Source organism: Mustela nigripes, chromosome 14, assembly GCF_022355385.1.
Source record: "Mustela nigripes isolate SB6536 chromosome 14, MUSNIG.SB6536, whole genome shotgun sequence".
In the NCBI taxonomy this organism is placed as follows: domain Eukaryota; kingdom Metazoa; phylum Chordata; class Mammalia; order Carnivora; family Mustelidae; genus Mustela; species Mustela nigripes.
Window position 1 is genome coordinate 85,148,124 of NC_081570.1, and position 25,411 is coordinate 85,173,534.

The 25,411-nt window shown below is 38.0% G+C and overlaps 1 protein-coding gene across 1 annotated transcript in view; it reads right to left on the minus strand.

Moving 5' to 3' along the window:
- FRRS1 (ferric chelate reductase 1) overlaps nt 1–23,905 on the minus strand; it is a 47,332-nt gene extending 23,427 nt beyond the window's left edge. Inside the window, exons 1-6 of the mRNA XM_059375492.1 lie at nt 23,873–23,905; nt 13,235–13,430; nt 12,193–12,329; nt 11,024–11,118; nt 9,760–9,907; nt 4,859–5,041 (exon numbers count right to left, since the gene is read on the minus strand). Of these exons, the coding sequence (XP_059231475.1) occupies nt 4,859–5,041; nt 9,760–9,907; nt 11,024–11,118; nt 12,193–12,329; nt 13,235–13,430 (759 nt within the window). The 5' untranslated portion in view covers nt 23,873–23,905. The remainder of the gene's footprint in view (nt 1–4,858; nt 5,042–9,759; nt 9,908–11,023; nt 11,119–12,192; nt 12,330–13,234; nt 13,431–23,872) is intronic.
- Between the last annotated feature and the right edge of the window lie 1,506 nt (nt 23,906–25,411).

The window sequence follows — 25,411 nt, forward strand, 5'->3', positions numbered from 1 at the left end:
ATGCATAACAGCGTAAGATGAATGGACGTTTTGTTACACCAAAAAACAAACCCACACCAAAAAACTAATGGAGACACATCAAAGGGCATTTAAAAAAAACAAAAAACAGCAACACACACACAGCTTGAAGGAGCCACATTTGGGTCAATATAAGCATCTAAAAAAAGAATGATGATGATAAACCATAACACAACAGACCGAAGGAATTCATCAGTCCATACTGTTTCACAAAAAGTGAAGGGTGGATGCCAAGAATGCTCTTCTTTTTAGAAGAATGCCAGCTAATAAATAAATTAGAAAATCACCATTTTGCAACCACAAATGTAAAACCTGTTTCAGGAAAGGAACATCAATAGATGCTAAAATCATTTGGTAAAATGTTATTGAGGAACAGAATATTCACCATCAAAGTATCACCTCACAGATGACTTACTAATTAAAAAGAGAAAATACGCCTTCACAATGGAAATATCTGACAGAGAGGAGTGATGAAACACAGAATCACCAATAATGGAATAATCAGACATTACACATCTCTTGATATGATGCACTGAGATAGAAACAACCCCCTTAGGTAGTACTGTGCCAAAAACCTGAACCTGAATCTACTGTACAAACTGTGGGACATTCTACAGAATTAGACTAAAAAAAAATCTAGAAAACAGTCAGGATAACAGATGAAAGAGATGTAACAATTAAAGGTATTGAGTGATAAATGACTGGCTCTTGGGTCAGAATTTGTTTTTAAAAAACAGCTTTATAGCTGTGAATAAAAGGAAAGACTCTAAGTCACAACCAAATTCCCTGAACACAAAGACAACGGCGGCAGCAATGAATGAGAGTCTATAAAGTGCCCAGGACGGTATCTGAAAAGAAGCAAGGAATCAATAATGGTAACTGCTTTTTTACTACTAGTTTTGATCACCAAGAATGGGGGACACAAGAAATATGAGGAGGGAATATATTAAGTTCAGTTTTACAGATGACAGTTAGTGTCATCCAGGAACATTCATCAGGACAAGATCAGCTGGCCACTGGAAATTCCAATCTGAAGTACAATAGAGGCCAGAATTGGGAACATTCTAGAACTGAACATTAAGAAATTATGTACAGGGGCGCCTGGGTGGCTCAGTGGGGTAAAGCCTCTGCCTTCGGCTCAGGTCATGATCCCAGAGTCCTGGGATGGAGCCCCACATTAGGCTCTCTGCTCAGTGGGGAGCCTGCTTCCTCCTCTCTCTCTGCCTACTTGGGATCTCTGTCTGTCAAATAAATAAATAAAATCTAAAAAAAAAAGAAAAGAAAGAAATTATGTACAGAGCAAGGTGACACTGGGCAGGAGAAGGAAGGCAAAAGAAGCTAATATATAGTATTATATATTGGATCTTGGGTCAGAAATTTTTTTTTAATAGCTATAAATGGGCACCTGGATAGCTCAGTGGGTTAAAGCCTCTGCCTTCAGCTCAGGTCATGATCCCAGGGTCCTGGGATCGAGCCCCGCATCGGGCTCTCTGCTCAGCAGGGAGCCTGCTTCCTCCTCTCTCTGTCTCTGCCTGCCTTTCTGCCTGCTTGTCTGTCAAATAAATAAAAATATTTTTAAAAAATAGCTATAAAGGACTATATGGGGACAACTGAAGCATTTGGAATATAGACTATATTGCATATAATTATTATATCATTGTTAAGTTTTCTCAATGTGATCAAGATATGGTAATTATAGGAGCACATCCTTGTTCTTAGGAGATACTTGCTAAAAATTCCAAAGATAAAATGTCATGATATATCTATAACTCAACTTTCAAATAGTTTGGGAAAAATATATCAAGAATATACAGTATTATTTATGTACGTTATATCATTTAATAAAGTATCTGAGATAGGGAATATGTGTGTGCTTTGAAATGTAGTTAAAATTCAGACATTATCAAGTCATTGTTAGCAAAAATATGGAAAATTATACTCTTCATCAATTTTAATGGCAAAGCCTAATACCAAAACAATTGTTATCATTAATTTACAAGTAAAACTGAAAAAGGTAACATTGAGCTAATATTCATAGCATCAGATACCTTTGTATTTAAATTTATATTAGGTACTGAAAAGAAAGAGCAGATCATAAAAATATCCTAAAATTTTCGAAATAGCCAAAAATAGAAATAACTACTTTAAAAATATTTTCTGAGGATGATTTATTTCACTCAATTTAGGCAAACAGGTGTACAGATGATTTTAATCATTAAGTAAGATTGCTCTGTAAATCAACGGCACCTGCATAATTAAGTCTTTTTTATAAACATTTTTTGATGAGTACTATACTAGAAACATAAGATTTCTAAGTAAGATAAATATATCTTGAATTAAAGACAAATGCTTTTGTGCCATCTATGCCTACAACTTAGAAAAGAAACAACTGGTCTACTTATGGGCTCCTCATCACCACGCCCAGAGGAGCAGTAGTGTCTTTTCCTCTCGCTGACAGATTTTCTGTGACCAGAGAAAGAAAAATATGAATATACTGCTGCATAAAGTTTGGGTCTAAAGTGACTGTTTTTTAGTTAAGGGACTGGAGCACATATCTAAATGAGCACTGATGTTAGAGATGAAGCCAGACACTAATTTCCAACAAGACCACCATTGTTAATCAATCCTTGGGGGGCCCATCTTCAGAATTTCCATCATAACCAGTTCCATCCCATTCACACAACAAGCACTACCACCTTCTTTTCTTATTGCTGTGTAGTTCCATTTTATTTTTAATCCAGTCTCGTCATCTACCTTAGGTGCCAAACCTGGTTCATTTTGGCCAGAACTGCAAATACCCAAAAGAATATGCTATAGCTCTGGGGCACCTGGGTGGCTCAGTGGGTTAAAGCCTCTGCCTTCGGCTCAGGTCATGATCTCAGGGTCCTGGGACTGAGCACCACATCGGGCTCTCTGCTCAGCAGTGAGCCTGCTTCCCCCCACCTCCGTCCCTCTCTCTACTTGTAATCTCTGTCTGTCAAATAAATAAATAAACTCTTTAAAAAAAAAATGCTATAGGTCTGATGACAGTTACACAGGGAAATGGGGAAAATGTTTTGGAACTATTGTAACATCATTCAATCAAGTATAAAACTTCCCAAAAAACAAGGTTTTTTGGTTTTTTTTTTATTTGACAGAGAGAGAGGTCACAAGTAGGCAGAGAGGCAGGCAGAGAGAGGGGGAAGCAGGCTCCCTACCAAGCAGAAAGCCCAACGCGGGGCTCGATCCCAGGACCCTGAGATCATGACCTGAGCTGAAGGCAGAGGCTTTAACCCACTGAGCCACCCAGGCGCCCGCCAACAAACAACTTTAAAAAAGAAAGAGTTTTAATTTCTTATATGTTATTTTTAAAAGCCACCTGGGTGGCTCAGACGTTTAAGCGCCCGACTCTTGATTTCAGCTCAGTCATGATCTCGGGGTCATAAGATAGAGCCTCGCTTCGGGCTCTGTACTAGGCATGGAGCTACTTAAGATTCTCTCTTTCCCTATCCCACTGTCCCTCCCCTCTCGAAAAAAATAATAAAAAACAAAAGCATATGACAGATCTTATCTCTCCTAAGTTTAAGGTATACATTTTGCCTAATGAAAGAGAATAATGGGAGCATTCAAGGACTATATAGTAAAACATCTAGGTCATATGCAGACACATATAGTAAAATACCTTGGCGTAATTTTTTACCCCTGGCTTCCTGCAAAACTTCCAAGCGACCTACAAGGACCAATATGATCAGAGTACACTTTTAGGGAAATATTAGTTCTTCTAGTACAGAATCTCAGCATTCCTTTCTTTTTTTGAAATAGGATTTCCTAAAGAAGTGATGTTAAGTTTAAAACCGGACAGGAAAGACCCTGTTGACTTTGCTAACATGGAAGTAAAAGGCTTTCTCCATTTGTAGTCATCCCTAACCTCCTGCCAACTCTGCTTTGAACAGGACTCGAACGTGTCCTGGCCCACACTTTCTGGCCTTCCCTTGGGGAGATCAGGATGCCTTGGCAGCACTCTGCTCTTCCACACCGTGGCACAAGGCTGCCATCTACAGAACTATTCCATCCAGCCAGCACTAACAGGGGAGAGGGAGAATCAGCTCAAAACAAATGCTGCCCGGATGCCTGGGTGGTTCAGTGGGTTAAAGCTTCTGCCTTTGGCTCAGGTCAAGATCCCAGGGTCCTGAGATGGAGCCCTGCGTCGGACTCTCTGCTCGGCAGGGAGTCTGTTTCCTCCTCTCTCTCTCTGCCTGCCTCTCTGCCTTGTGATCTGTCTGTGAAATAAATGAATAAAATCTTAAAAAAAAAAAAAAAAAAACACAAATGCTGCCTTCCCTAGATCTGACAAAGGAGCCTCCAGTGAAGGTGTATTTATGCCTGGACACAGCAGGTGTCATTCTCCGGGATATGTACCGATCGATGACTACCAAAATGGAGACACTGAGGCAGCAACTCACGCTGTGGTTGCTGGCCATTGGAGAAGACAATGAGTGTTGGAAAAGCATCACAAACAACGTAAGACTTTTATGCACAGCAACTTTTCTTAACTGCACTTCCTGCTTTTATCACAGAGACAGACAGAAAGATACAGGGGCAAGTCCACCGGCTATAGAGCAATTTTCTGAACTCTCCGTAGGATGGACTGTTCTTAGAGCTATATAATTGCACAACTGTTATAAACACGATATACCTTAAAAAGTGTTTAAGTCAGCATCTCCTCTAAGTTACTGTGTCTTGCCCTCCCCCTCCCCCTCCCCATTTTAAGTATGATCATTTGACCATGGAACAAACAAGTCCACCGCCGTTGATTAGCCTCCCTCTTTCGTGATCACTTACGTAAGTGAGGGATACAAACCATCCATCTGTCCTGAGAAAGCGCAAAGGATAAATAGCCTTTACTGGGCCCACTCATTTCAACCACCACTGACTGGTCATCTCGTGTGAAGGACAGGAAGAAACAGGCGTGCTCCTTCTCTGGGTCACAGTTCACAGGACTCCTAACACAGAACTTCTTGTTCCCACAATCTGAGGCACTGAACTAGAAAAATGACAGGGAGAAAAAGTCTTAATTACTGACAAGGCAGTTCATTTCACCATGATAAAAGAGCCACTACTTGAAGCACAAATTTTCACAAAAGTATCTTTTCATAATAGAGATTCAAAGTAGGAGACAAAAGACACAATCCAAATTAGAAATGATCAGAGCAGTAGTTAGGTTGTGAACTTTTAAACTTAATTAATTTTAATTGAAACCTGGAAGACACAACATTAGTTGGACTATAATGTGAAGAGTACTAAAAGGACTTTAATACACAAAATATTTCACATTAATTAAGTTCTGGAGTGAAGTTTTTAGCAAATTTTGAAAAACATTTTAAAGAATATTTAGGTTCACACTGACTCTTGCCTAAAGTGTATCCTTGAGTTTTTAGAATGCACTTCTAAAAAGCAAACAGACAAACTCTTAGCAAGTTTTTATATTTAGATCCTGGACTCTGCTTCTAGAATTCAGGTTCAAATTGGATATTAAAAAAGTATTAGAAAAAATGGTTACTCCTATATATACCACCATTCAAATTGGATATTAAAACAGTATTAGAAAAAATGGTTACTCCTATATATACCACCACTCTAAATAATAGTAATAACAATTAAGTGGAGAAGAAGCATGAACAACCTACAATGACTTAATTTAGAGCTCCTTGTTATAGCAAAAAAGAGAAATATTATGAAAAAATGTCAGCTGTACAATCTGACAGAGCAAATGTACAGTCATCTTGTGAAAAGGTGCTGTGAGGGTATATTTCAGAAGAGTTTTTTTTTTCTTTAATTTTTTCAGTGTTCCAAGATTCAGTTTATCGACCACACCCAGTGCACTATACAATACATGCCCTCCTTTTTTTTTTAAAAGATTTTATTTATTTATTTGACAGAGAGAGCTCACAAGTAGACAGAGAGGCAGGCAGAGAGAGAGAGGGAAACAGGCTCCCCGCTGAGCAGAGAGCCCGATACGGGACTCGATCCCAGGACCCTGAGATCATGACCTGAGCTGAAGGCAGCGGCTTAACCCACTGAGCCACCCAGGTGCCCCAATACATGCCCTCCTTAATACCCATCACCAGGCTAACCCATCTCCCCTCCATTCGAAAACCCTCAGTTTGTTTCTCAGAGTCCATAGTTTCTCATGGTTCATCTCCCCCTCCGATTTACCCCAATTCACTTTTCCTTTCCTTCTCATAATGGAGGACATTACATACAAATAAGTGAAATCACATGATAATTTACTTTCTCTGCTTGACTTATTTCACTCAGCATAATCTCCTTCAGTCCCATCCACGTTGATACAAAAGTTGGATATTCATCCTTTCTGATGGAGGCATAATACTTCACTGTGTAAGGACCATATATCTTCTTTATGCATTCATCTGTTGAAGGGCATCTTAGCTCTTTCCACAGTTTGACGACTGTGGCCATGGCTGCTATGAACACTGGGGTACAGAAGGCCCTTCTTTTCACTGTGTCTCTGGGATAAATACCCAGCTGTGCAATCACAGGGCCATAGGGAAGCTCTAATTTTAATTTCTTAAGGAATCTCCACAGTTTTCCAAAGTGGCTGCACCAACTTGCATTCCCACCAATAGTGTAAGAGGGTTCCCCTTTCTCCACATCCTCTCCAACACATGTTGTTTACTCTCTTGTTTATTTTGGCCATTCTAACTGGTATAAGGTGGTATCTCAATGAGGTTTTGATTTGATTTTCCCTGATGACTAATGATATGAACACTTTTTCATGTGTCTGTTAGCCATTTGTTTTGTCTTCTTTGGAGCACTGTTTGTTCATGTCTTCTGCCCATTCTTTGACGTGATTATCTGGTTTTTTAGGTGTTAAATTTGAAGAGTTCTTTATAGATCTTGGATATCAGCCCTTTGTCTATAGTGTCATTTGCAAATATCTTCTCCCATTCTGTGGGTTAAACACTGTGTAACTAGATCTAATGGGAACTGTATCAAAAAAAAACTTCTCATTTCTTCTACTCTACCAATACTTCTGGCCACCAAATGTGTAGCGGGTTTTCCCACATTAACCAATTCTGCAATTCTCTGTGGACACTAATCGTGGTCCCACATTGCAATTCCATTCTGACACAATCTACCTGAAGTTAGTGTTCAATCCTACAAGTTGGGGGCTCAGTCCCAGAAGATTACTCACTTCAGAGGCCAATCACAAGTTCCAGGTTCCCACTGGAGAGGACTGGAGGTTCCCATGACCCACTCCTCGAGTCTGATAATGTACTAGGATAGCTCACAGAACTCAGGAACACAGCTTTCCTACTAGATTACCAGTGTGATATTTCTTTTTTAAGATTTTATTTATTTATTTAGAAACAGAGTGAAAGAGAGACAGAACACACATAAGCAGGAAAAGGGGCTGAGGGAGGGGCTCAAGCAGGCTGCTTGCTGAGTACAAAGCCCATGTGGGGCTGGATCAACCTAAGATCATGACCTGCACCAGAATCAAGGGTCTGATGCTTAACAAGTGAGCCACCCAGGTGCATCAAGTGTATTATTAAAGGATGAAACCCCAGGAACAGTCAGATGGAAAAGGCACACAGGGCAAGGAATGTGGAAAGGGGCATGGAGCTTCCACACCCTCTCCAAGGTACCACCCTTACAGCACTTCCATGTGTTCAGCAACCTGGGAGCTCTCTGAACCCCATACTTTTGGGATTTTTATACAGGCTTCATCATGGAGGCATGATGGATTGTTGACTCAATTTTCAGCCCACCTCTCAACTCTGGAAAATAAGGAGTGGGGTAGAAAGGCATGGGCTGGTCTTTCTGGAGACCTGCCCCCATCCAGGAGCCCACCCAGAGTTACCTCATTAGAACAAAAGGTATCCCTATCACTCAGCAAATTACAAGGGATTAGGAGCTCTGTATCAGGTACTGGGGTCAATGGCCAAATATTAGCAGGAAACACAGCAGAGACCAATATATATATTTCTTATTATTTCACAGGAACTTAAAGAAAAGTCACTGAGTGGAAAGAGCAAGCCACTACCAAACTTGGGTTTTGATCACTGCTCTCCCCTTCAATTCATCACATTTGCTAAAGAACTTACTGCCTGTCTCTCTTGCATCCTCCAACTACACAACAGAGACTGAACCCTGAGGTCTCTTCTAGCTCTACAAATGCTATAATCTCGTGACTCTGCCTTTCTAAAATCAGGATTACAAACCTGGTGCAGAGATACCATAAAGGCTCCGAGAACAAATGCCTTTTATGTGAATATATGGAAAGATAATTCTATCAGTAGATTCTTACCAGGAAGCTCAGGTCCAAAATGGCCATTTACTACCCTAAAGCAGCTTTGAAACTAAACATTAAGATTAATTAAACTGAGGGGTGCCTGGCTGGTTCAATCAATGGAGTGTGCAGTGCAACTCTTGGTCTCAGGGTTGTAAGTTCAATACCCACACTGGTCATGGAGATTACTTAAAAATAAAATCTTAAAAAAAAAAAAAAAAAAAGGCTAAGTAAACAGAACTAGTGCAAATAAAAGATCTAATTGTATGGTCAAAAGTGTAAAATTCAGGGCACCTGGGTGGCTCAGTGGGTTAGGCCTCTGCCTTCGGCTCAGGTCATGGTCCCAGGGTCCTGGGATCGAGCCCCACATTGGGCTCTCTGCTCGGTGGGAGCCTGCTTTTCCCCCTTTCTCTCTGCCTCCCTCTCTATTTGTGAGCTCTCTCTGTCAAATAAATAAATAAAATCTTTTTTTAAAAGGTGTAAAATTCATAATAATGTAGTCAAATAAAATCATCATATACTGCAAAATGTAGAAGGGAAACAAAGTGAGACATTACACAGGAGCACAAGTGCTTTACTCAGTCTTCTCTACAAGAACAAAGAGCTATAAAAAGATTTTTAAAAAGAGAAGGAAAAGAAAAAAGGAACTAATATTTACAGAATTTCTATTAAGTGCAAATCAGTTAGAAATCTTACATTCATTACTTTAATTCTCATAATGATACTAAGAGCTAGATATTATGATTTCTCATTTCTTAGGTAAAGAAACTGACCTCTTGAGAATTAAATAGCTTGTCCAAAGTCACACATAAAGTAGACAAGTTGGGAATCAGCCCAAGCTTTTTCTTTCAACAGTAATCACCAGCTCTAAGACATTTTTCATTTAACGGACTTCTGAATTAGTAAGTCTAACATCAGAATTTCTTTCAGTGAAACTTTCCTAATGTTTCCCATATGCATTATCCTTTACCAAATATGTTTTCTTCCGTCATCATTCTTCTGAACCAGGGGGCCTGAATGGAATTCTGCCTGAGGGGTTTGTGAAGAGTTTCTGTAGCTCAGCACAGAGAATCCCCCAGTACTCATTGGCCTTCATGAAATCGGATCCAAGAGTTCCATCGCTATTTCAAGATTCTCCTCCAAATCCTGTCTAAATTTAGCCCAAGCTTTAATCTTCCTCTCCACATTTGCTATTTGGCAGAAGAGACTCTGAGTGATATCAGATCCATACCTCGAACATGCAGGGTCTGGCACTGTCTTTATTCTGACCTCCAAGTCATAATGTTACCATGAAGATATCCTGCAGATGTCCTGCGGAAGTCCCAAAAACTTGCTACCACAACCCAGTACAGCTACTTCTCTATACGCTTCGCCAACCAAGAACCACAGTCCCTAATGATACCATTATTACAGACTGCATTTGTCGAAACCATAAAAAGGTCACTTACTGATTTGGTTAGATGGGAGACCGGAGGTAATGTCGACAAAGGGGCTACTGTAGCTTCCGGTGTGGTAAAAGGCAGTGCGTTAGGTTGTGAAATTACAGGACCAGGAATCTTCACCCAGTAGATTTTATACTTCTCAACAACTGTGACTCTGAAATGCAGTACAAATGAGATCAAACAGAACCCTGATTGTGGCCCATCATAATCAAACTGAAAAAAAAAAATAGGGAAAAAAAAAGGAGTAAAGTAGGGACACCCAACTTAATACTACCTAATAGTACTACTAGTTTAGTGTGAAACTCTATGACTCTTCCACCTTATCACTAAGTGAACTTTTACTGCCCTTGGTCTCTTGCTCGCTCTTGAGCTTTCTTTTCTTCTCTTCTCCTCTCTCCCTTGTCTGTTCTTTGGACATACAGCAGTCCTGAATGCAGAACTAAGAACTAAACTGCACAGATTTCTACTCCCTGACACATAAAGAACATACTACTGTCACTACCTATTTCAGAGTGCACTATTCAAACTATTCCACAGAGCAGGTGTAGCAGGGAAATACAGGGAGAATGCTACATAGGTGACCATCAGCTCTTACTGGAGTCACAGTCCCTTTCCACATTCCACACAACAGACAGGGGCAAAGCTGTGTTACTGTGTGCTGGGACCTGTGTACCAAGTAGAACAAAAAACAGAGACATGCCAGGAGAGAAATTCTCCTTAAAATATATGTCTCTAACACCACTAAGGAATCATTACACTGCTTTATGACATTCCACTTACCCTTGCAGATAGAAGGGGGAAGGACTTCTAATTCTACTGAATTTCATTATTCTGAGGGCATGCACCATCTTACTTTTCTGACAATCTAATCTGCAAGTTGTAACACTAAAAAAAAGTCACCCAAACTTCAGGATTTTTTTTTCATATTCTCATATTAAGACAAGAGAAAATCAAAAAAAATGTAATAGTCTGTACACTATACATAGACTCAAGTAGTAATTGATGCCTCTTAGTGTTAAGGCATTGCAATACTTCACTCATTCAACAAATGTCTATTAAGTGCCTATTAGGTTCCAGGTCCTGTGCTAGGAAAAAAAAAAAAAAAAAAAAAACAAGCAAAAAAGTAAAAGACTACTTGTCTTGTTAAGGTGGTGTCATTACTACAGCAAACCTCTCCTGTACAGGTAAATGTCCAAAAGGTATCAAAAATGATCCAGACCATTACTGTTTCAATTTTACTAGTTGCACATTTGTAAGCCCTCCTACTCACAGAAACTTTACGTGATTCGGAGCATTGCTTGGAGCATTCCAATAGACTTTAATTTTTGTTTTCTTGGATGAACTTGTGTGACTCACAGCATATCCCTGAAGTAAAATAGAAAAGAAAGACCATTCAGCCACTCAATATTTGAGCATGGCTGGAACTACTATCATTTTGCAAAGTAATCTATCACTGTGTGATGCTAACACCCTGGTAAAGACAGTTTCATTCAGAAGAGGGACTCAGGAACTCAACAAATACATGTCGGCTAATGGACACCAGATTGGTAGCCAGCTCTGGGAATAAAGTAGAGTCGATGGAAATTTAAGAACTGCAGAGGGTTATGAACACTGGGTACACTAACGTTATATAGAGCCTGCTCCTTATTTCATTTATACTATAAATTTATATTCCTTCCATTAATTAATACAAAGAGAATGCAGAAAAGTCATCAAAGGAAAAAAGTCCTGCCTCCACATACATATATTATATTTTAGGGATTCCTTTCCCTTGAACAATCTCATTTCCCACTTTCATTCACCTGGAAAATTCCTACTCATTCTTTGAGGCCGGGTGTGGAGACTACCTCCTCCCAAGGAGCTCTCTCTCAATTTCCTGCAGCCTGTGTGTGACTTTCCCTGCCTCGCTTCCTACCTATCCTGTGCATTTCTAAGCTAAGTCTTACGTGTTCTCCTTGCGTATCTGTCCTATACCCTTACGTTCTACTTTTGTATCATACATCCTATGTTCGTATGTTCTCCCTATGTGTAATGCTCTGAGCTCTTCAAAGAACAAGAATAAGTCTTGCTCATCCCCATATCTCTTTGCACCAGAACAGTTCCTGGCATAATAAATGCTTATTAAATGAAGGAATGAATGACAAAAATTAGACCTCTGTTCCACTCTAGAATTCCATCTTCAATACTAACACCCTTTATAACCAATATAGTAAGAGTCAATACTACATAAAATATCAAAACTCTTCAAGCTAATGCCTTTTCTAGGACGCTGATGTGTAAAAATATATTGCAGATAGGAAAATGAGAGAGAAAGCTTGATCAGTGTGAATCTGTTTAGATGTCTGCAATACATGGGTAATGTCATTGTGTGTCTTACAACCACCATGCTGTAGTGAAAAGGACCTCAGAAAACCGACAGATTTCAAACATAACACAAACCTGTACATCTTCACAGGTCAGAAGCTGTGACACTTGACTGTCAATCAATGTGAAGGAGCCAATAGGAGGGCCACTCAAATCCTCAGCAGCCCGTGCTTCTAAAAGAAAGCCTCTAAAAGGTTGTCCTGACAAGGTAACTGAGAAACAAATGAAAAGATAGTTCAAGAGTCTTAGCAACATCCCCACAAGGAAACTGTTCAGAGGAGGCACTCACAGTTTGAATCTGGCGTACATATACAAAACTGCACCAGGTGAGAAAATGGTAGAAACTATCCTACAGACGAAGAAGTTCTAAACTGTGTTCCACTGGACATCCACTCTGTGAGATGTCAATAGCCACTCTACAGGCAGGGGAAGGAGTGGTAGGTGACGGTCAGGGAGTGGTCCACGGGGCCAAACTGGTTTGAAAAATGCTGACTGAAAGTAAATACTTGTCTCTTTACTGAAAACTTGCAAAGCCTTTCACATCCTACGTGTAAGACAAAACTCTCCAAAGTACATGATATATAATACATAGGGTTCCAAACTTATTTTTCCATACACTCTTTTTGTCAGAGTTTGTTAATATTTCGCATTTCTAGAATTGCAGAAAATAGTTTGTAAAACACTGCTATAGACACACCTTTAAGTCAGCCTACATTTATTTCACCAGAATAATTAGAAAAACAGAAGAGTTTACACTGTACCAAGAAGAGTAAGGGTTTATTACACCTTAAACCAGACAAAAGAAAATTTATTTTCCTCTTCTTCTGAGTCAATAGCACTGTTAAAAAAGATCTATTAACCTATGATAAAAGCGTACTTAAAATCTTCTCTGACTGGGGAGGAGATATACCACTTAGATAATTTAGTCATCAGTAGTAGTTAAATGCAAAATGAGTATGAGACAGTGGTATCTTATAGAAAGTATGAGACGGTGGCATCTTACAGAAAACAGGTGAACAGATTTAAATGAAACTGTATAAATCCCTCAGTAATACAGATTTGATGTACAGGAAAAGAGTGAAACTCAAAACGCAAATAGTTCATCCCAGCACAGTACCTTCAATCTGATCTCCTGGTCTGAATGTCACTTGACTCACTGAAATGTTGTGAATAGGATCGGGGCGTGCCGTGTGGCCGTGTTCAGGAACCATTCCATGGCATGACCTTCCTACTTTTCCAGTGGGATAATTAGCCACAGAACTAATGAGCAGCACAAACACGAAGGTACCAAGGGTAAATCCAAGAACTGCCATCTCAAAAAGAAGATTAAAAGCACATTATTTTCATACATAATTAAAATATAAAGCTTTCATACCACAGAATAGTAATTGTAGATGGCTGCTTGCTTTCAACAGACAGCTAACCATATTTTAAGAAGTATGTAATAAAAAGAATGATATGTGAAGTGTGACTGGATTTGCATCTTGGCTCTACCAATGACCAGTTATGAGACCTTAACCAAATCACGTTTATGCCTCCACTTGCTTACCTGAAAAATTAGGAAACTAATACCCTCCTCTCAAGTTGATTTAATAAAATGAAGATACAAAGAAATAAAGACACAACCCAAAGTCTGACAAAGATAATTAATGTTAGCTTTGGTTAGCATGATTTGTAATAATAAACCAGTCTACTAAAAGCAAAAGGTTCTATCCTACTTTATCCTAGGAAGCTTGAAGAATAAGTAAGAAATGTTTCTTCAGATTTAAATACCATCACCTAAATAGGTCTCTGATATGACTTCTCCCAATTTCCCATTAAATTAATCATGACAGGGTGGATGATTTAATTTGCTATACTGAAAACTGAGGATAACAGAGAACCAACTGCAAGAAACAGTATTTCTATTACCCACAGCCCGGGTACTTCTGAATTAAGAAACACAATGGTCAGTCCAAGCAATATTCTTCTCCGCCTCTTACCATCTACCTAAACAGAAAACCAGCTACTTTATGTCAGTCCCACCCTCTTGTGGCCTACAGCAATCACTTTACTTCGTTCATATATTCAGAACCTTCTAATCACTGCACATAACAAGGCTAGAGAAAGATGGCAGGGACATGTTACATAGCCGTCAAGAAAAGTCAACTGTGGAGAGGCTACAAATGGGCAGAATCCACGAAGCAGCTCATTCTCCTCCACAAAGATGGAAAGGGACAAAATAAAAGCACCCTTAGAATCACTAGAGTACATTACTCTTTCGTCATCACATAAATTACAAACCCCATACTGAACCAGCACTAAACTAAGGAATTCCTGCTGGACACCAGAAATTACCGTGGGGCCTACATATTTCAACCAGCCCTGCACTTTCCACCAGTTGCTATCAAGCAGATAGCATAGGATCCAATGGTACCACATACTCCTCTATCTTTTCTCAAACATCAAATCTAGGTAGAGTTTTTCCCATTTAAGGATGAACAAAAAGAACAAATAAATCAAAAGCATCTGAAAAAAAAAATGTATAACATAAGAGAAGCACAAAATTTCTCTAGGGTCATAAGAAAAAGGTAAATTTGGAAATGGTTAATTACTATAGGAAACAATATTTTGGAATTAACTGTCTTAAACATATACAAAAGAATGGAGCGGTACGGGAATTTTTCTATTCAAAGATGACTTTCGTGTGCTTTTGTCAGGGGCAGACCTAATTTGAGGACCAGGCAAGATCTGCTGGAGAGAATCAAGGTCACAGTTTTAACCAAGTGAACTTAGCCAAATTATCATGAAGATTAAATGCAGTAATGCGCCACTCAACTAAAGGATGGTATAGGGGAAAAGTCAGCCCAGTTTAGCAAATAATTACTTGGCACTGACTTCCTGTCCGGTGAAAGCAGAAACAAGACATGATTTCCAGTCTCTGCTATGCACTGTGCAGCTGAATGACGTCAATACAGTTACTTAATCTCTGTCTCAGCGTCTTCATTTGTGAAATATAACAAATGAACCAGAATAAATTCAGGATCATCTTCATGCCTAACATTATGGTTTTAAGAAAGTCAAGGGTGGGGGCGTGTCTGGATGGCTCAATCGGTTAAAGGTCTGCTTTTGGCTCAGGTCCTGATCGCGGGGTGCTGGGATGGAGCCCTGCCTCTCTGCTCTGTAGGAAGTCGCTTCTCCCTCTCCCTCTCTGTGATCTCTCTCACTCTCACTTTCTCTCAAATAAATAACACATTTTAAAAAATAATAAAAATTTTAAAAATTAAAAAAATAATAAAAAAAAGAAAGAGAGCCAATTAGGAAAGGCTATCAGGAATGATCAAAGCAAGATGTGTAAACTGGGAAAGGGAAGTGACCAAGGCCCACCACCTGTCAATCATGAGGAAAATGTAACAAACAAGGTGAGGGAGGGAAGTAAACCAGCAATTTCTCTGTCCTTGGTTAGATGCTGACCCTTTAGGGTGAAGCTCTATTTGCATTACAATGGTTACTGATGATTTTCCAGTTAATGATTTAAGAAACAGCCTTTTTTCAAATACTTTCATTAGCCAACTTATGCCAACTGACTGCACAGTTATGAAAGAGAATAAGGAGTTATTCATGAGACATTTAAGTTAAAATTATGTAATATGGATAATGAACTGTATTATATTCATTTATGAGGTCTTCAAGCACTGAAAAACTCACACCAATTTTGTATGATTCTTTAAAGTTTTTATATTCACATTTGACAGTGGATTCGGTGGTGAGTACAATATAGAAAATAAAAGTATCATAATTTGCATTTTGTCATCCCAGGACAAAGATAGACTGATTAGTTTAAAAAATTAAAAGAGAATCTATTCTGATTCTCTAACTGAAATATTCCCAAACGTGATATTTACATAGTTTTCCTTCCTGCCAGAAAAACAGGCATTTAGTAATAAAGGATGCTAACGGCTTATACCATGTTCTACACACATCCCACACAAAGATAAAACTTCAAAACAAATGTACCCTTTTTTATTTAAATACCAAATTCTTGCACTTGCATGAATATTTAATTAGTATTGTGATTGTGGACCACAGAGGCAAGTGATATGAATCAAGACAGTATATTTAATTAAAGCAAAGATAAAATTCAGACAAAATAAGAAGAATCCAATTGGAAAACATTTAGGTTAAGAAATTCATTAGAATAAGGAGTCTGTTAAGAATTTCTTTTAAATTAGTAATTTAATGTCTTTTTATTGTGTCAATCCAAGAACATTTGAGGAAAAGAAGAAGTGGAGGAAAGCACATCTTTTAAAAACATGTCAGATGATGAAGCTAGCAAATAACTAATCAAGTCTAGTTATACTGCAATCAAGCTCTAGCTCTCATTGTTAGTCATTCATTTTAAATTAAGGCATCAAAAAGTTCAAAAATTAACATGCACACAAAAATTGCAGGAACTCAGCCCAGTAACACCCAGTCTACATTACCAAGATATGAATACAAGCACACAGTGAGAGTCTTTTTTTTTTTTTTTAAGATTTCATTTATTTATTTGACAGAGATCACGAGTAGGCAGAGAGGCAGACAGAGAGGGAGGGCCAGAGAAGCAGGCTCCCTGCTGAGTGGAAAGTATCGGCATTAACCCACTGAGCCACCCAGGTGCCCACACAGTGAGAGTCTTAAAGCATAGCTATGAGGTAACAAGGTTTTCTTAATTATGGGAAATGAGTTGTTTAAAAACAAAAAACAAAACAAGACAAAAAAAAAAAAACTTAACCAGAAGGGTTCACTATAAAATATTTAAATAATTTAGAAAAGGTTGGTTTGAGGTTTATTTGTTTTTGGGGTTTTTGTTTTTGTTTTTGCTACATGCAGTGAATTTATGTAATTTTCTACCATACTCGGGTAAGAAAAATAAGAAATATTTTTACATTATGACCCAACAAACATTTCAAGAGACATTATTTACCTTTACCTCTTGGGATAAATTCCTACATTTTCTATTCCTTACTTTGTTTTTGTTTTTTTTTTTTTAAATGTTGATTTTATCTATCCTACTGAATCATTATTGTACAACCTATCAATGGGTCTTAACCTGCAGTTTGAAAAATGCTACTTTAGAGCATATACAGACCATTAAGTTTCAGCCTTGAATCAAGCTCTAAATTAGGAGTATTGAGAATTTCAGTAGGAGAGTTCTTAGAACCGAAGAAAAATAAGCCAAGCAACAGGGAGGACTTTGGAGATGGGAGATGTATTTATTCGATAAAAATGTCTTATTCTCTCTTATTCCATTTGTGAACCTAAACAGAAACTAATAAATAAGCATTCTCACAGTGACCTTCTGCATGAGAAAAAAAAAATATTTTTAATTAATCACAACAAAAACACGGCAATCCCTGAAACACCTAAACACTTTCAGAATTTCCATCAACTGCATTCCACAGTGTTCAAAGAAAATAACTTCTCACTCAATATAGTTTTCATTTTATTTTATTACTAGAATTACAGTGGCATTATTTTCTTTTCCTTTGTTGTAAGAGAAAAATATCTCAATTAATTTCTAAGTTAAACATGCTTTCACTTTTAGGCTTTGGGCCTAGAAACAGAACCACCATTTATAATATTCCTTCTCTTGGAAAATGGAATTAAAATTCCAAGCTGAATTGGAAATTAATTTGGGACTCAGCACACTTGTAACATCAGCATTTTGTGCAGGATCTAGGGTAAACCAGATAGGCCTGTGACCAAAAACCTAGAGGGCCTAGGGCTAGAGGTGGAAAGAGGTAGAAATAGAGTGGCAGAGTTAGGTGGAAAAGAATTTCAGAAAAATAGGTCAAGGGGCACCTGGGTGGCTCAGTGGGTTAAAGCCTCTGCCTTCAGTTCAGGTCACGATCTCAGGGTCCTGGGATTGAGCCTCTCATTGGGCTCTCTGCTCAGCAGGGAGCGTGCTTTCCTCTCTCTCTGCCTGCTTCTCTGCCTACTTGTGATCTCTGTCAAATAAATAAATAAAATCTTTAAAAGAAATAAAATTTAGGGGCACCTGAGTGGCTCAGTGGGTTAAAACCTCTGCCTTCAGCTCAGGTCATGATCTCTGAGTCCTGGGATCAAGCCCCACATCCGGCTCTCTGCTCAGCAGGAAGCCTGCTTCCTCCTCTCTCTCTCTGCCTGCCTCTCTGCCTACTTGTAATCTGTCTGTCAAATAAATAAATAAAATCTTTAAAAAATTAAAAAAAAAAGAAATAAATAAAATTTAAAAAATAAAAAACAAACACAAAAACAAAGAACAAAACATTGAGTCTAGGAGTCTAAAAAGCAATGTAGAGATCTGTCATACAACTAAAGCTCCTGAGAGAATGGACATTAAAACAACTAGTTTGATGCCTAAAAACATCAAGATGTCAATAAATGGTAACTGCCATTATTTATTATCACTATTAAAGTTCCTTATCACCAGTATGTGCTAATTTCCTCCAAACACTGTTGTGGTTAGACAAGTGAGATTTTCATATATTTCTTTCATCTGCATTTAATTTGTTCAAGCCTTCTGAAATATTTCAGAAAATGTGCTCCCCTTCTTTCCAGCAATTTGCTTTATCTTCACAGAAAGTTCTACATCAAAAATTGGCTTTGAAAGTAGAATCTCAAATTATAGAGAAAATGAAAAATAGGTCAAGTATTGCCACTTCCTCAGATAAAAATGTTTCAGACTCCATTTGCACAGCAGGAGCAAAGAGAAAAAAAGATTTTTTTTTTAATTAACAATTGGAGTTATGACATTTTCAGAAATGGTTCTAAAAAACAGAGAGGCACCAAAATTGGCACACTGAACACCAATCTGAGATCTGTCAGGTCTCACAACTTAACATGGTTGAAAAGAATTCTGAAAAAGAATTTCGAGTTTAAGTAAAAGCAAGAAAAAGTAAAGGAAAGGTAGAGGAAAACCACTAAAGAAAAAGTAGTGGGGAACTCTACAATCTAATCCTGATTCCCCTAATCACAGCATCCTCAGCAAGCAATGTTTTCATCTTCTTTATTCATCTCTGAAAAAAAGGCTGGAAGCAAAAATCTTATTACATGATAGAGAGCTTTCATCTGGATCGTTCCACATGGCCCTCTCAATAACCCTCAAAACAAAATTAGGTACAATTTTGGTGGAATGGCACCTTCTCTAAAGATGCAAAACTAAAAGATGAAACAAAAGCAAATGCCATTAATCTATCATTTAAATAATACTATTTAGGGCACCTGGGTGGCTCAGCAGGTTAAGCCTCTGCCTTCGGCTCAGGTCATGATCTCAGGGTACTGGGATTGAGTCCCGAGTCAGGCTCTCTGTTCAGCAGGGAGACTGCTTCCCTCTTTCTCTCTCTCTGCCTGCCTCTCTGTCTACTTGTGATCTCTCTCTATCAAATAAATAAATAAAATCTTTAAAAGTAATAATAATAATAAATAAATGATACTATTTATTGAATTCATTCTACTCATCACAGTAGGTGCTTCACAGAAATGAACTCTAATCCTTGGAAAAAAACAAACAAAGGTTTTTTTGGGTTTTGGGGGGAGGAGTCTGGTTGGTTTGTTTGCTTTTTTGCTATGTGGACACTGAAGCTCATGTAGTTTATAGAAACTATGGTCTAAGATCACACAGGAGCAGAATAGGAAAAAATTGTATTTCATTGTAGATATCTAGAGGTACAAGGGGAAAATAAGAAGAGCTAACAATTACCAAGGGCTTACAACATGTCAGACATCATGTCAACGATTTGGCATGTACTCCTCAAAACAATCCAGGAAAGTGTGAGGGGTGTAACTGTTGCCACTGTAAACCAGGGCACTGATTAAGACATTTATCAGAAGCACAGCAAATGAATGGTGAAAAATATGGTCTCTGATCTGACTTCAGAGGTTTTAACCAATAAGCCATCCATAACTTCAGATCAGACCTTAACGTTGACATAGTAATTGTAAACAAGGCATTATGGAGGAAAAGGGGCTCCGAGGGTACACAATTTGAACAGGAACAATAAAAGAACCAAAGGTGGAAAAAAAAAAAGTGGGCATGGACTTTTGGGGGCTGTTAAAGGATAGTCTACCTAGATCTGAGGTCAAATGTTAGAAATAGTTATTGTAAAAATATTGTAATTAAGTCTGGTTCCTCTTTATGCCTCATACATGAACATATCCATTTCCAAGACTTTTAACCTTTCCCCTATGTTTCTCTGCCAGCTCATCATCACTTCCCTAGCCTCAGTTTTCATCCGTAGAATATCTCCCAATTCTCCAAATGCCCCACCCCACATCTCCATAATGCTTTCATTCAAATTTCCAGTTCTATACAGATTTCTGTTTGGATGACAATAAGCTTAATTTGTCTGCAATGAAATTCATCATTTTTCCCTCCAGACTAGCTCTTACAACTGACTTCCCTATTCTAATGGTGGCCTGTCAACACATTACTGGTCAGCAATACTCGAAACCCTGTATTCTCAAGACTTGAGCCCAAACACTCTTTAAGACCCCAGTTTCCAAACCAGTTCTGCAGATTCTTCCACTAGCCTTCTACCTATCCCTTTTGCATCTCTCTTCTGCTCTCCATTCTATTACATCTGTTACTTTCCATTCCATCATCACTCCAAGCACAAAGCCTTCATAACTTGTCACCAAAATTAATGAAACACTCTCAACTGGCCTCTATTTCGTTATATCCATTCTAATCTGTCCTACACACCAGCACAAGATCATTTTCCTAAAATATAATTCTCATCATATCACTTTTCTCCCCAGAAACCTTCATCTGCCCCCCAGGAATAATTAAATTCAGGACAAAAACTTTAGACATTTAATGTTCTGTACTATTCAGCCCAATCCCATTTTAAGGATTTTTTTTTCTCCCATGCTCTAATGACAACATACCATTTGTACTAACTTCCAGAATAAGCACCACTCTTTCTTTCTACCCATGTTCTGCCTTCTAACTGGGACCTCCATTATTTCATGCATCAAATTCCTATCTACGTAAAAACAGACTTAGGGTAAATGGGAAAAAACAAGATACAAAAATCTCTGTACACTATGCTTTTTATGTAAAAAAAAAAATTATTCCCTGTCATTTCATGGAAAATGCAAAAGACTGCTAATATCCAGAATAAGCAAGAATGTAGAAAAATGAGCACACTCATACACAGTGAAGAGTGTTAAGTGGCACAGTATTTTGGAAGAAATTTGACAGAATCCTACTAAACTAAAATATGTTTAACCTCTGACTTAAGAATTTCACTTCTAGGAATTTATCCTACAGAAAAATTTGCAGTTACACAAAAATTATATTTGTAATAACAAAAATCTAAGACAATTTGGGTGGTTACAAAATAAACTAGAATACTGTATACTCACTCACTTAGAAGAATGAAATAGAATAGTCAATGTCAGGGGCACCTAGGTAGCTCACTCAGTTAAGTGTCAGCCTTAGGCTAAGGTCATGGGATCCAGCCCCATATGGGGCTCCTTGCTCAGCAGGAAGCCTGCTTTTCCCTCTCCCTCTGCCTGCCACTCCCCCTATTTGTGCTCTCTCTTTCTCTGTCAAATAAATAAATAAAAATAAAAATAAATAAAAGGAAAAACATTAAAAAAAAAAGAATAGTCAATGATAACAGCTAATAATTACTGAGTGCTTTACAGGAGTGAGGTATTCTTTTAGGTGCTCTGCAAGTATCAACTTGTTTCACAAAAACTCTAAAACAGGAGTCTACAGATACTTAAGTGGAAACATGCTCATGCCACACTGAGGAATGAAAATAGGCAGATTATGAAATGATACCTAGTATACTGAAAGAAATATTACTTAAAAGCTAAAGGGAAAAGGAAAAAAAAACAACTTTACTCCACACTTTCAACAGTTGTCAAGAGTGGTTACCCCCAGGAGAGTGTTTTCAATAGGGGAAGAGGAGTGGACTTCCTCTTTTTAATCCTCATTGTATTGAACCTATTTTTGAAAAGTATGTACTGTTTATAATATAAAAATGATTTAAAAATTTTAAAGCATGTAGTGCTTTATAATATAATAAAAGAATTTATAACCACAAAATATGCATATATAAAGACTGTAAAGAAATGATAAAACTGTTTAGCTTTTTTTCTTTTATCTATTTTCAAACATTCTATATTACTTTCACGGCTTTTGTTTGTTTTCATTTTAGTAAGTAAAACCTCCGCCCCTCTTTCACAGTTTATTTCAAATGTCATCTACTACTATATCCCATGGAACAGTGAACGTTTTGGACATCAAAATCACATAGTTCAAATCCAGCAGGATTGGAATCCAGCGGCACCACCTTAGTGACTGTGGGTAAATTATTTAAACTCACCAGGTCTTAGTTTTCTCATTTTGTTAGAGAAAATACAACCAATACCAAGGTGCTTTGTGAAGATTAAGTAAGGCAATACGTATGAAACATCTAGCACAGTGCCCACCATAAACCAGGTTTTCCGTTGAACTCTCCTTCTTCATAGGAAACAAACTGAGGGTTGCTGGAAGGGAGAGGGATGGGGAATGGGGTAACCGGGTGATGGATATTAAGGAGGGGATGTGATGTAATGAGCCCTGGGGTGGTATAGAAGACTGATGAATCACTGACCTCTATCTGAAACCAATAAAACATTGTATATTAAATGAATTTAAGTAAAAATAAATTAAAAGAAAAAATAAATAAGGTTTTCGTTCCACGGAGTCTTGCCTAATTCTGTCCACCTTCTGTAACTGCTCTTTCTTCGGAACCTCCCGAAGCTTTGGTTTTGCTAATAAAAAACATTATCACACTTTCCCCAGCTGGTGACTTGTCTTATGGTCGGCTTGAGGATCCCCTTTCACACTGACTAGCAGACAACCCTGAAAACAGCTCTTGTACAGTGGGATTTCCAGAGAATCTGATATTACCCTAATGGAGAGCTGTGAAATAGAAGCTACGGTTGGCTAAAAGAGTCAGCATGTTGGCTTACTAAAGAACCTACCAGAACTCATCCCCTTAAACAAAACTGTGATCTAAAATGTCTAGCTCATTATTTTCAACAAATCAATAAACCAAAATTTAGCCTCCACTTCTATATAGCACTCAAATCTTTCCACTTTAATTCAGAAGAAAAAGAATATATCTGAACTTAAAAGTTTAGCTTTGTAAAGAAATATCCCTGATAACACATTTACAAACTGAAAAATCTCCTTTGTCCCAAGGTAAGCACTGACAAGATTTAAAAAAAAAAAAAAAAAAAAAGGAGGGGGCGGCAAAGGTCTTACCAGAGCCTTTCTGAAATTCCAAAGGCACACCAGGGGTGTGAGGGGAGCTAAAGCTTCTAGATTAAAACGTACTTTAAAAAACAACAAAGCTCTAAGTAATCTGCATACAGGTAATTATGCCATTAGGTTTCATTATAAAAGAGAGCTCCCACAGTTTCCAATTTTTTTAAAAAAGGAGAAACACACGTGCATGAATAAAGTCCATGCTTTTCAGGATCCCAAGCATGATTCTACTTATAATCACCCTTTTCTCGGGATTAAAGCTCGTTAGTCAAAGTCATGGGACATATTATTAACCTAACTCGTTTGTGAAAACTCATTAGCTCAATACAAGCTTCAGAACGCACTTTGTTAAAGCATTCATTCTGCATCGCCTACCGCCCCCATCATCACAGGGGCCTGCTCTCACTACTGCTGCCTTAGCTGGCTTCAATTTTTAAACGCTTTGCAAAGAGCTCTGACTTAAAGAGAACAGAAGGAGACGCTTACCTTGAGAGGCGAAGGCAGCCCAGCCAACTTCCGGTTTTGTTACAATTTGTATCTCCTTCCAGCAGCTGGGTGGAGCCAGTTTACCCAGTAACCAGAAGGCAACGTTTCCCAAGCTAAGCAGCAAAACTTGATTTGCAAGACCAGTACTAGTTTTTGGACTCCATTTCTGAGAATTAAGTATTCTGTTTTATACATTAGAGCACTTTGCCAAGTAATTGTTTCATTGAGAAAACTGTGTTTTTGCTTTTAACTACAAAACCACTCAGAAATAATATATCTTTTCTAAATATTCTAAATAAAGACAAACAAAGGAAACTAGCTGTGCTTAGGTAGGATAGGGTTGCCAAATTTGGCAAATTAAAATATTGGGCACCTGCTTAAACTCAATTTCAGATAGACAACCAATATAAATATTGTTTTTGCAGTATTTGAAATATAATTATACTAAAAAAATAATTGTTTTTTCTAGCAACTCAAAGGCAGAACAGTAATTAGCAAACTATTTCAATTAACTACAAAAGGTGCAAAAGAATCAGACTGCATAGAACCGAAACCTTGGGAAATAAATGATACCATGCAAAAAAATTTACTTAGAAACTTAGGAATTCGCTTTTTATTTCTTTTTAAGCCTTTAATCTCTGTTTTGCACAAGATTTTTTTTTTTGCAAAAGAAAATGTTTAGGGCTAGGAAAAAACAATGTATCTGAAAATATTAAACATTCCACTGCGGCCTATGATTCACAGGTGCACACTGGAAAATAAATGATGTCATATACATTCTGGCCTGTGATCCTTGGTTAGCAATCACCACTAAATTCTCTAAAACCATTTTAAAAGGAGAGAAGAGAGAGGAAAGAACACCATCCGTTCAATAATTCTCCTTAAGAACTAATCACAATTAACAAAAACTCCTCTATAGGATTTTAGAGAGAGGCTTTACAAAAAGATGCCAGAGAGCTGGTTTTCTCTCCTAAAGCTGTGTGAAATGTGAGCGGATTGAAACTAAATCAGTAGAGCTTCGGTCTTTCTGTATAAAGCCTCAGGTGATGATAGAGCTTTCTGCAGTTATAATTAAACCTTTTCCAGAAATGGTCCCCAGTGGACACTTGGCATGCCAAAAGCATGATTTTAAAAAAAAAACCTATAAGACAAATAATTCTTAGAATATATTACTGTAATTTTTCATCCTAAAGCACTCTTAACAGCTTAAATGGATGAACATGTGGGCAGGGGGTGTGGAAGAGAGGCAAATCAGGAAAGACGCTTAACTGTAGAGAACTAAAGGATTACTAGAGGGGAGGGAGATGGGCAAGGGGATGGGAGAAATAGGTGATGGGTAGTACTGAGGGCACTTGTGATAAGCACTTGGTCCTGTATGGAAGTGCTGAATCACTAAATCCTACACCTGAAATTAGTTTTACGCTGTATGTTAACTAACTGCAATTTAAATAAAAACTTGAAAGAAAAAATAAATAAATAGATAGATAGAGGAAAGGGGCCCGGTGGAAAGAACTGAGTGGAGTGGCTTAGCTCCATCTA